Source organism: Notothenia rossii (genome assembly GCF_949606895.1).
Source record: "Notothenia rossii genome assembly, chromosome: 9".
Taxonomy (NCBI): Eukaryota; Metazoa; Chordata; class Actinopteri; order Perciformes; family Nototheniidae; genus Notothenia; species Notothenia rossii.
In genome coordinates this window covers 15472656-15485947 of record NC_136907.1, presented here as the reverse complement: position 1 = coordinate 15485947, position 13292 = coordinate 15472656, and the positions used below count along the sequence as shown (strand labels likewise).

At 38.3% G+C, this 13292-nt stretch overlaps 1 protein-coding gene across 5 annotated transcripts in view; it reads left to right on the top strand.

The window, feature by feature from the left end:
- The window catches only part of gabra1 (gamma-aminobutyric acid type A receptor subunit alpha1), a 28836-nt gene extending 18727 nt beyond the window's left edge, over nt 1-10109 (top strand). For all 5 annotated transcript variants that reach the window (XM_079647216.1, XM_079647215.1, XM_079647213.1 and 2 more), the window contains exons 9-10: nt 5333-5535; nt 6259-10109. In XM_079647216.1, the coding sequence (XP_079503342.1) occupies nt 5333-5535; nt 6259-6576 (521 nt within the window). In that variant the 3' untranslated portion in view covers nt 6577-10109. The remainder of the gene's footprint in view (nt 1-5332; nt 5536-6258) is intronic.
- Nucleotides 10110-13292: the final 3183 nt, after the last annotated feature.

Sequence of the window (13292 nt, the reverse complement as noted above, 5' to 3'; positions counted from 1 at the left end):
ATAAAGTTGATCTAAAAAGGTCTATTTCTTTTCTTTCCATGCATGGAGCAATTTATTTTGTGTTATCCATGGCTTTTTACTTAATTTGAACTAGACTGATTACGCTGATAGGCATTAAATCAAAAATGATTTAAGCTTTACCTTGCTGTGTCAGAAACCTGTTAACCAATTAGACATAATCCTCCCCATATTCTCTAAAAATGCACATATGGACTGCTTGCCTGCATACAGTATACGCATATCAAAATGAGTTCTTGCCTGAGGCAGCAAGGATAGTCACCCTACCTTGAAATAGTGTGAGTCACCTTGTCATGAATCACCATAAAATCTCTAATTTAGTTTCCCCACATTAGCTTCCTTGCACCGTCTTTCACTATGTCTTGATCATTTTTTTGTCAAGTTTGTGTCTGGAAGTGAATCTGCAAACAGAGGCCAAACCTGTGTTTGTGTAAAGTGAACTAAATTAAAGTGAAAGGTTCTCAATAATTGAGTTACACCACTATTAATCCAGTTAGAACTTTCCACATCAGTGACTTTGTTCATTAACATACTTCAAAGCCTCCTGTCTATTAGTTACAACATGTCAAATGGAGTCATTTAAAACCAGCTCTGGAGTCATGTTATAATGAATCAACCAGTGTTCTAAATTATTCCTAAGTAGGGCTCACAGTTAACAGACAAAGGGTAAGCATTTTTCCTCTAGGTAGGAAATCCATACCTATCCATCGCACATATTCACAAGTATACATAGGCTTATAGATATATTATGCAGAATAATGTAACCAAAGATAAATAAAACCATCAACACATCACTGTGTGCAAGCATCAAAGCAAACCAACACGTAACAATCAGTCAAATTCCTGCTTTGTTTCGATTTCATCGCTACTTTTCTTCCTCTGGTGGTATTAAGATCTTGGAGGAGTTGGAAGACTTGTTTCCATGACAACAGAGCTTGTCAAACACAGCAAAGTATAAATGATTTCAAGCATCGGGCCGCTTTTGTGAAGACTTGTGTAATACCCGATGGTGCTGCCTTCCTCCTCCCCCACAAAATTAACTGATTTACTGGCAAACAAAGTACCTGACAGATTGACACCAATCTGTTGCCCTCCCATCTTTCCGTTCACCTTCCTTTACCTGCCTCCATCCTTTCCTAATGCTGTAACCCACGTATCTCTAAATATATTTTTACCTCCTACATGTGTATTTGGTTTATCTAGTTGTTTGATATGCCATTATGCATCTTCCTTCACTCAGCTATAGCTCTACAGAAGCAATGGATGAGAGGTGCTTTGTTTTTAACTCCAGCATGTCCTTACGCCATAAGCACAAATTATTGTTGTCAACATTGCAGCAGTATTTAGATCTAATATGAGACCATTTTCTTTGGCTTAGTGTTGGCAGAGGTCACACAAAGAGCTTGACTTTGACAAATCTCATCCTTTAAGCATTCCCTTTTATTATCACTCTTCAACCCAACGGCCCAGTTCTCACATAAGCAAATGTAGTACTACCATAGCCATGCTGAATTTGTCCTCTACAGATACTTTATTGAAAAATAAATGTGAACAAAATGGAAGCAGTTTTCAACATAAGACATTATCAGCCAAGCACCTGATTTAGTTTTCCTGTTGTGTTTATGTTGTTTTGTATTCCTAGATGGAAAACAAATGACAAATGTAGTCAGGAAACAGCTAAGTTAAATGTGATAGTTTTGTGACATTTCATAGAAAAATGCACCATACATTCCCCCAAAATGTTATTTAGCTAATACAAATGAGCTATATGAACATAATTCTCGGTTGGGATGGAGGGTATGAAAATCTGGTATGAATTTGTGACTAAGCATCATTTATTATTTGAATATCTCCTGCCGCCATGCATTCCCATAACAATGTATCAACACATTCAATGCCCTACTTAGCAGTGGGTGCAGTGCAGCACATGCTCATGTGTGGACTGTATTGCATCACATATTTTAATTTACAGAACTTACTGCAGTATTTTTTTTTTTTCTCTTTTGACATTCACATATAGTGCTCATGCAATGTATAAATGCACCATGTATGATGATGAGGCAGTTGATACTCTTGATTATACTGTAGCTGTATGAAATCTAATACATCAAATAAAAGAACAGGCAACAAAAACACATTTTGACAATAAATTATGTCAGAATAAACCTCTGATTAGTTAGTCCCTTTTTAGTCATAGTGAATACAAGAACTGTGGACCCACACTGTGTACCCACTATGCCTGTCCAGTAAATCAATCAGAGGTATCTTATTCACTGGTTAATGACCAGTTATTTATTTGGTTCAGTCTAATTAGAACATAACAATCAGCCTTTACGCTTCATGTCGCAGCACCAAGTCAGTACTGCCAAAAACATGTGAAAGTGAGTGGGAGAATGAGTAGTCTGTGATTCATCTCTTAACACTTCATCATAATCGCGGAGGAAGAAGGAGTGGAACGATTCTAATGTAACATTTCAGGACACATGATAACCCAGTACCACCTGCTTATTCAGGCTGTAGGTGGTGGATACATCAACAGAAACACTCTTAAATATATTACAATCCAATACAAACACTAACGTTCTCTTGAGACTCTGAAGAATGAGGTTTTCTTTGATCAAAAATGATAGGATCACCTGGTGACAACCATGTTTTCATCATAATTCACCAACCCTTTCTTTGCCATGTGTCACCATTAATCCAATCCAATCCACTTTATTTCTAGAGCACATTTTAAAATCAGAGGGTTTGCCAAAGTGCTTCACAACGAATATAACATTATAACAAAATATAATATTACAAGAATAGATAAAAGGCACACCTAAGAATAGATAAAAGGCACATAAAGGCTATGGACAGACAATAAAACCATACAAATTGGTAGAGCATAGCTCAGACTGACTCGAAAGCGAGGGAAAAGCGGTGGGTCTTTAGGCGGGACTTAAAAGTTTGAAGAGTGGGCGACAATTTGACATTGGGGGGCAGGTCGTTCCAGAAGCTTGGGGCTACCGCTGAGAAGGCTCGGTCTCCCCTGGTCGTTTTCTTTGTTTTAGGGACTACCAGCAGCAGCTGATCAGCCGACCTCAAAGCCCTTGAGGGGCTCCTGTAGGAGGTCGGAGATGTACAGAGGGGCCAGCCCATTAAGCGATTCAAAATCAAACAATAGAACCTTAACATGAACTCTAAAATGGACAGGAAGCCAGTAGAGGGAAGCCAGAATTGGGGTGATGTGTCTGGTTTAGGCCGTCATAAAGTGCATTACAATAATCTAAACAAGTTGAAACAAAGGCATGAATTACACGCTCAAAGTCTCAAAAGGATAAAACCGGTTTAATTTTGGTGATAAAAAAAAGTGATTAAAAACTGGAAGAAAAAAAAAAAAGCACTGTCGATTTTGACGCCAAGATTTGTGACCATGGGTTTTGCATACTGTTGCAGGGAACCCAGGTCAATGGAAGGGACATCACCATTTGGTCCAAACACAATGACCTCCGTTTTGCTCTCATTTATATTTAAAAAGTGTAGCGCGATCCAGGCCTTTGTGTCATTAAGACAGTCAACCAGGGGCATCAGAGAGCTGGTGTTTTTTTTTTAGGGGTAGATATATTTGGGAGTCGTCCGCATAAAGTTAGGAGGAGACGCCATGTTTTCTGAAAATGAGCCCAAGGGGGAGAAGGTATTAATAAAATGGGCCCCAAAATAGAACCTTGGGGAACTCCACAGGATGGGGGGGCAGAAGACGATGCAAAGTCACCAAGCCTAACAGAGAAGGATCTCTTGGACAAATAGGACCTGAACCACTCTAAGGCAGTGACCCTGATACCCACAAGCTTGTAAAGGTTTTTCTTTACTGTCATTTCAGATTTGTTACTAATAATGTTTAGAGCATAGGGCTGTAAAAAAACAAGGGAGCTATAAAATGACTTAGCAAGTTAAGTTAAGGATCAATAAACTGTATTTAGCAGCTTTATTCATTAAACGTGTCTGTACATGCATCTTTTAAACATGGCAGTGTGTATGAGGGGATATCACATGTATGTTGGGTTATTTTTTTTAAAAATATTGTATTATTCCTGAACAAGCCAGCTGTTCTTCAACCCCCTCCATGGCAGTCAAGGCTGAATTAGTGGATTGTTTGCTCCTTGGGCTGATGCTATTTGGTGTGTAAACATCTGCAGTAGGCTGTTCTGTGATGAGCGCCGCATCGTCAGAGATGCTCTGACCCAGTTCCTCTACTTCTCAGTGTCTCATCTAGGATTTTAATAGCTGATGTCGTGAATTAAAGATTTCGTTTTCCAGGTTTGCTTTTTAATATCAGTCATTTTGGTGAATCAAATTTATGATGTATGTTTTTTCATTGCTGCTTATACATTGGTGTGCGGGTCAGTTTTGAGAGAAAGCCTATTTTCCTGGTATTAGTCAGCAGCAGTATCTCTGTTGCCGGCATCTCCCAGCTGCATCTGTGGAAATCTCTACCTCTCAGAGTCTATTAAAAGCACCAATCTGCAACACTGCATCAGCTGCTCATATATATTAAAGGGGACTTATCATGCAAAATGCACTTTTGTATGTCTTTTATATATGAATATGTGTCCCCGGTGTGTCAGGGAACTCACCAAGTGTCAGAAAACACAACCGTCTCTCTTTTCCTCCATACCCAAATCTTTAAAAATGGGGCTGGAACGGATCTTGAAAATAGTCTGACGTCAGTGACGAGGAGCCCCGCCTATATGTGCAACTCTCCACCAATAAGGGGAATGAGAGGTTGCTGTGGCATGGTAACAGCATGGTAACAGCATGGTAACATGACGCTCGTAACTCGGCCCCCTCCTTTGCAGGGGGGCGTGGTCAGCTGCATCACATGCAAAGACAGGGTGGAGGAGAGGAAAATAGAGCAAAATGAGGCATGGCTAAAATGCATGATCTGTTTGGTATTTTGAAAAAAAAACGTATAAATATAACTTATATACTGTAGGTATGGCCTACAATATATTATTCAAATATAGCATGATAGGTCTCCTTTAAAGTAAATTAACTTTGTGCTCATTTTTTTAAGAAAAGAAAATGCCCTAAACAAGAGTCCTGTCCTTATATATATGGAACCTTGAGATTCACCTATTAGCACATTAGTATATACAATGTACTGATTCCTGCAAAATGTTGAATTATACCAACAGTACATTTGCATTAATTACACAACGCTTCAGCTCAACAAATAAAGCAATATGTATTGTGTTTTATTCTTATTGTGTGATGTAGACTACAATACAACCTTTTTCGATTGAACAATTCCATCTTGTTTTGCTCCCTGCAGGAGTGACCACTGTCCTGACCATGACCACTCTCAGTATCAGCGCCAGGAACTCCCTCCCTAAAGTGGCCTATGCCACAGCTATGGACTGGTTCATCGCTGTGTGCTACGCCTTTGTCTTCTCGGCTCTCATTGAGTTTGCCACAGTCAACTACTTCACAAAGAGGGGTTATGCCTGGGATGGAAAAAGTGTGGTGCCAGAGAAGGTAATTGAAGACATTTGTTATGTTACTTACATTCCTCAATAATTCACTTGGAACACATTGAGATTGAGAGTCAATAGAAGATTTAACAAATATGGTTCGTCAGGCAATCTTTTGGCAATTGACATTAATTATCACTATTTCTATGGATACAGTGAGTGCCCTTGTTTTTAACCAAAAAAATAAATAAAATAATAACGTCAAGCTAAATTAAGGGTGAATCCTACAAACTAAAATACGATTCGATGTATGGACTTCTGCCTCAAAGAGTAATTCCTTTTTTGCACCAAGACAGTAAGCACTTAATTGTTGAGGGAGCATGGGCAGGTGGAGAACATTTAGTTGTTGTCGCCAGCTGATCTCATAGAAAGTGCCATTTGAATAACATGACGTGAACATTAATAGTTTAGTGTTCATCTTGTGATTTCTGCTCCACTTGTCCCTATAATTCAGTAAGCAGCACCGCACCCTGTAATCTCCAGCAGCGTTTCAAAGAAAAGGAAACAGAGCCTATTATTAATTATGGGTTTGATTGTTCTACTTCGGAATATGTAGTTTTAAATAATTATTTCATATTCCATATTTTTACAGAATATTCACCAGGCTGCTACATTGCCCATTAATACCAGTAATTGTGCAAAATGGTCTGTATTACATACATGTTTCAAGAATCTGAACCGTATCCTCTTTACTTTTTCTAACCCTTTCCCCAACAAACAAAATCAGCAAAAGAAGAAGAAGGAGTCCCTCCTCAAGAAAAACAACACCACAGCCTACCCAGCTGCCACTGCTACAGCCTTCGCCCCCAATATTGCCAGGGACCCTGGATTGGCCACTATTGCCAAAAGCGCCCCCCCACTCCCCTCTGAGCCCAAGGAGGAGCCAAAGCCCAAACCTCCAGAGGCCAAGAAGACCTTTAACAGTGTGAGCAAGATAGACAGGATTGCCAGAATAGCCTTCCCTTTGCTCTTTGGAACCTTTAACTTGGTCTACTGGGCAACTTACTTGAATAAGAACCCCAAATTAACGGGGATGGGTCACTAATCCATGTTTCATTCATTTAAAATTATACCTGTGATTTTCTTTTTAGTTTTCTTTCTTATTCTTCCTTAAACAGGTGTTTATTTACATTTTCAGACAAACATGGTGTCCATGCTGGTTTGAATTCCCAGTTGTTGCATTGCTTATATGTTTACCTAAAGTTTGAAGATTTTGAAAAAACTAAATAGAGAAAAAAAGAAAGATAACTTTACAGACTTTTGAAAGGGTGTTGATCAGGTCTCGGATGATGCTACTAAGAAAATGCTACTATAAATATATAGCCAAGAGAATGCTACTCTACAACTGCACATGGCCCACACTTGTTAAGGGGCTTTTGTTTCAAGTTTATTATTCTTATTTAATTTTTCTATTTTATTTAAACATTGAATCACAGACACATTAAAAGGCACTTGTGTATATGCATGGGCAGGGCATCTTTTAATTTATCTTTATTTATTAAAATACAGATCAACTTCGACTGATAGCTTAGTTTATTTGATATCAACTGCAAAAATGCTACACTCACTCTCTGTCAAAATATCTTCAATTCTCTGTAGATGTTTTATGAGATTAATTATGTCATTCTTCAAAATATGTTAGGGGTTTCTGCAATAGCAATAACACATGTCTCAGTGGACACACCATTTATTTAGGGACAAAGAATACAAAATCCAATCCTCTCTGTGTTCAGCATTGAAAATATTATGAATTTCCTTTCACGGCGTTGTAAATATTATCAAGTGTTAGAGATGTCAATATTATGTTTAAGCTTTGCAAAGTGTAACTAAAGGGTATGTTTATTGAATACACGGAAAAAGTAATTTTTTTATTTAATTTATTTTTGTTTCTGTTTATAATTTATACAAAAAGAGTATAATCTTGTCTAATTCACGCTTAAGTGACTGTTTCTCGCCAAGTTTGCGTTCCATTCAAGCTGCTTTCACACTGAAGTAAAATACTATTAAACTGTGTTTGTGTGTGTGTGTGTACACACTGACGGCAACAACAGCAACAACAACATTAATGGTGTAATCTGAGATTGGCTAGTTATGAAAATGTAAACATCATCTCAAATCCTGGAGTGCATTTGACATTTAGAATTAAAATATTAATTATGTACTTCATTTGTTTGATTTATTTATGGTGGAAAACGCCATTTTTAACAAAGTACAGTTGGCATTGCTTAAAGATGGGCGGGGCACATTGAGAAGGAGAAGTGCCTTTTTTATTTTCAGAGTTGAAGCTGTGATGGCTACTACTTTGTTGATGGATGGCACGTCTGCATTTTCCATCCCACTGTGTCCCCTAACCCTGACTCCCATAGTCCCCCTCTCCTTTCAGTTGAAAATTGAGACATAACACTCAGAAAGTACCAGCTACACTGCCTTCAGTATCACATGCCCGTTTGGACTCATTTGTTGCTGCTTGTTGGTGAGCAACAGCGAGAGACAGGGACAGAGACAGAGAGAGACAAAGAGAGAAAGGAGACATTGAGTTGAAGTGGCACTGTAATCTTGCTTTAGCCGGCGCTGTGATTCGCACAGAGGACTTGTCTAGTAGTTCCACGATAGTGACGAAGATGAATATATTTTTGTAGCATGATGTCAATCCCTCTTCCGAAAAAAACCAACAGAAACTAACGTAAATGTGAAAAGAATGCTTATTGTTTTGGTCTTGAACATTGCTTGCTCTTTTTTCTTTTAGCTTATAAAAAACAAACATTTTAAGGACATGCTTCTTCTCTGATGTGGCACGTTGAGGTTTCTGAACAGCCCATTTTAAATTATGTTAATGTAGCAATATTAATTAGCAAGGGCTTTTCTTAGGACCTGAACCTGACACTCAGTCTGGGGCTAATATCCATTGTAGCTTTACATTGACCCCTAACCACCTATTTTTTTTCGATATAAATGAAAATCTAGGAAATGTTTACATCTGGCAAAAGATAACAGGAATCAAATTGTGTGTTCATCTTCGGTCTGGAGCCTTTGGCTAACACTCTAACCTTTGTTCACAAAATCTCCACATTTCTTGTCGGGGAGTGGGGGTGCATTGTATTGCATTATGGGTTTTGGGTGTGCTTTTGAGAACATGTTTTACAGGGCACTGAACAGGCTAGAGGGCATGTACGCACCCCGCAGAATTATCTGTGTGTTTGTACGCTGGGGTGAAAATATCACACTAACACCAGAGGAAAACTAAAAATATATAGTTGGTTGTCGCTATTGTTGTTATTTGTTTTTATTTCATTATGACCAATGCTGAACCTATCACCTAATGGCAGACTTCTTTGCAGCCATATGCAAGCGGTCTACTGTTAAGAGCCACTTAACCTACAAGCAGAGGGTCGAGGAACTGCAAAGTCTAGGGTGAAGAGTTGTATAAAGATATTTGAATTCTAAACTATTGTATGTATGTTTATTATCATGAAGAAAAAATATATATACATATGTAAAATACATAATGCATACAGTATTTGATTATATTAATGAAGATATTAGCTAAGATGATGATGAATATTGTTTGTATTATCAACTTATTGTTATGCATTTTGCACATTTAGAAGAACAATAACATTACATTTATGTAGTCAGCTTCGTGCTATGCAAGGACAGCTTTGAACCACATCATTGACCTTCTCTCCCGACCATTGTGTTTCAGATTTACAAGCTATTATAAAAAAAAAAAAATGAAAAAAGCTTAGCTTTTATGTCAGCTGTGCACCCACTTGCTTTTTTTTTCTTTCAACCATGGCTAAACAGGGTGACTTCAAAGAAAACAGTGGATTATCTCTTTTGTTTGCGCTTTGGATTTGTCGGTGGTTGAAGGGAAAATGGCTTTCATTGTTGATTGCACTTTTTCTCAAGAAACATGCAATAAAGTGATTGAACTGAAGAACCAGGAGCAAAACTGTAACAAGATCACCTTGTTGATAACATTTATGTTCATTTTTTGAGCTTATTTGTCATTGTAAAAATGGAAGCAGGTGAAAACTTGACTTTGCTAAATGGATTGTTATGTTTATCTTTTGCTTTCCAAAGCTAAATGATATTACAGGGAGCACCAGAGAGTGTTGACTTCGACAAAGTACATTTTGTTAACTTTTCTGTTCAGAATAGCTTTGCCAAGTCCTTTTCTTGTACTCAAAGCAGGATCAAACAAGTGTTGTAGACCATAATATTTTTGAGCCAGGTCTGATTTTGCTACATTTGATGCTCCAGAGAGAGAATGTGAAATGTGAGGCACAGTGCAATCATGAGCTTCCAACGTTTACCTTCACACTCATATGCAGGGCAAACATGTACATATCACATTTGTAGGCACATCAGTCATTTGTTTCATTATGTTTGATGCAAGGTCCATTGCAGTTCTCAGCAGCACTTGCTTTTAAACATTCAGTCTTTGGTTATTCCTAGATACCTACTGGAGTTTTTCCTTGTATTTTTATCAAGCAAAATATGTTCTGATTTTCACTGAAATGTAAAAAAAAAAAAACGAATTTTCTAAAGCACAAAAGTTGATTAGGGTAAGAGAAATTAGATCGATACTGTATACATATGGACATCGACAAAGACACGCTTTCAAAATGCACACAAACACACACGAGCAGTACACAGGAATGTGTTGGTAGTCCAATGATACTAACAAAGGGTTCTGATTGGTTTAGATGAAACGGTAAACCTTCTGTAAATGTTTTCTTTTGGTTATGATATGGCCCTGTAGAATCTGATTCTCTGCATTAGTCTTTAAATAAAAAGAAAACAAATGAAAGTTGTGGCTATATCTCTGTCCTTGTGCTATGAATTACCACACAACGATTGACACACTGAATACAAATGTACGTGCACTGTTAACATCAATGTATTGAAAATAGAATATGTGGCATAGGTTTCTAAAGACTTCAGACTGAGTCACTTTAGTTTAATTTGCTGAAAATGGCTAGATTAAGTAATATAAAAAAGGCTCTAGTGTCAGTTGGACATTCAGTCTACTATTTTCTCAACAATGGATAGCCATTACATTTTGTGACATTTGGTAGCCCGAGGATTAGTCCCTCTGACTTTGGTCGTCCCCTTGACTTTAACCCAAGCCTGAAAAACATCTTACCCTACCAGAAACATTGACACACAATCCGGTACAAACATCTTTGGTTCCCAGACTGTATCCCTGTGACTCAGCTGATCTGCTGGCTTTTCCTGTAGCAACACCACAGGTCCAAGATTTCACATAACATATAAATAACATTTTAGCGTCCACTTGTTTCTATGAAATCAGATAATTGTTTGATGCCTTCAATACTTTGGTTTACAACAAATAATTGCATGATTCAATACACATGATAAACATTGTACGTGCTTAACATCAGCATGTTAGCATGAATCATTGTTATTATTATTATTATTATTATTATTATTATTATTACATTAGCGGTAGTAGGCAGTTTGAATTGGATGATGCCTGTCTTCAAGCTTCCAAAAATGGCAGTACAATCGTCTCTAAGACGACATTTGTATTTTGGTCCTCGTAGCTTTTCCCCTCACTCTTGTTCTTCCACCTCTGCACTCAAGCCTCCCCCCTCATCTTCTCCCACCCTGCCATGAAATTTCAGGTGCAGGGGAACGTGTGCTTCTTCCTGAAACGCATGTGAGCTGCCAAGCCCTGAGACCGTTATGTAATAAAGCTGCTTCTTGCCGGCAGAAGAGCAGAGGCTTTTTCTCTTTCCCTCTGCCTGGTTCTCCTCCTCCTCTCCCTCCTCCCTCTCTCTCTCTCTATGTCTGTCACTTTTTCCCTCAAAGGCACAGCTTTCAGTTGAGGGGGGGGGGGGGGCTATGGGGAGATGTCCTTCTCAGTATAGGCGCAGGCTGACATTATATGCCAATTGTTTCTCAGAAGCATATACTGTGTTTTTCTCTTGATCTACTTTGTAAATGCATATTGAACATAACCATCGTCACTGATAAGAAATATCATTCTCTCCCTTTGAAAAAAGTAGTCCTTTTCCTTGTCTCCTCGTTCCACTAGAAAGCCATTTAGATGTGCATTGAACAGTCTGTCAAAGAATCAATGAATCGTGTTCATGCAAAAACTGAATGGCACGTCAACCAATCCCTTCATTGTACACAGGAGCTTGCAGCTGTCAACATTTTGCACACAAATAGGCAAATCAGCCAAATGCATACCAGTGTCCAACCATTTTAACACAACATAATCCAGTTCAAGCGCACCCAGTGGATATTGGGACCTATTGTGACTGCGGTGAGTCAAAGCAGAATAAAACGGATGTATTCTTTTAAGGAACAAGCTATGTGATTATTTTTAAAGAATACACTTACATTGAGTAGTTTGTATGGAAAGGAAAGGTCTCAATTACAATTATCATCATTTGTTTAACTAAGAGAGCTTGTTACTGTGCTGTACTGAGTATTTGAGTAAGATTTAGTTTCTATTTCTCAACTACTTTTTCACACAAGTGCCTTCTGCCACATTCGATTATCCAGGCTCTAAATTCATAAACGGTAGGCACAACACGGACTCACATCTCCTGAGATGTATTTGAGTTCTCTTCCTGCATGCTTCTGTCTCTTTGCATTGTCTCCTCCATGGCCCGTTGTCTCTCTTTCACTGATTATCCTTAGGGGGGGGGGCAGGGGGGGCCAGTGCCCCCCTAACATTGACCTCTGACACCCTGTGGCCCCCTAAAAATGAAAAGTGAAAAAAGTGAAAAAAATGAAAAATGTATGATTTATTACACGATCTATTGAATGACGGAATAGGCGGAACTAACGTTATTCGTCATTCTAGTCGGACCCATTAGAGCGGTGCACTCACTTTCACTGTCCGGCTGAAGTGTGCGAAAAACAAACACTTTTCATCTCGGATCATCAGAGGCTGTTGCATCCAAGAAAGACTCATTGAAACCTACGTTTCGAGAGACTACCACGATAATTGAAGGTGAAACTATTGTATCCGTGTAATTGTAGATGTAAAGTAGAGATGTAACTTTTCATTGCCTTTATTTTTATATAAATATGATATGGTGTTAGTGCAAAAATGGTACTATAACTCAAGCCGAAGCTAACAGTAATAACTATAAGATATATCTGAAATAAATAAGTGTACTGAAACAAATACCAATAACTGTATTGCATTGTTTTCTTATGCGCAATTACTTCATACTGTCTAGTTCTCTTTTTCGTCCTGCATTTATTGTGCCCCCCTCAGAAAATAACTGGCCCCCCAGTGGCCCCCCCAGTGGCCCCCCCAGTGGCCCCCCCGGTCAATTTGGTCTAGAACCGCCACTGGACTCCACAGATTCCATAGCCAGGTATCAGGATCTGTGGGTTTCCTTAATTATCTTAAGTACTGTTTCTGAAATACTTTAGGTATCATGTTGAGGCACTTAAGTAGAGTCTCCCATTTTATGCAAACAATGCTTCTATACTTTAACATGAAGTCCATTTTGAATACACCAAATTACTATAAGCTGCCTAAAACATCAATACATAATTTGTTTGTTGGTTTTCTGGGGGCTTCCAAACAATATTAACATATTGTCACATTGGCATGCTGTTGTGGCAAACATGTTACCACATCAAGCAAACACAGGGCAAAAACATTAGCGTTCATTGAAGCCATGTTTATGTCCACCTAATGAACAAAAGTCAAATAAATTATAGATATTCTCCTTTTAGCTATGTTTTGTCTCCACCAATTATTGA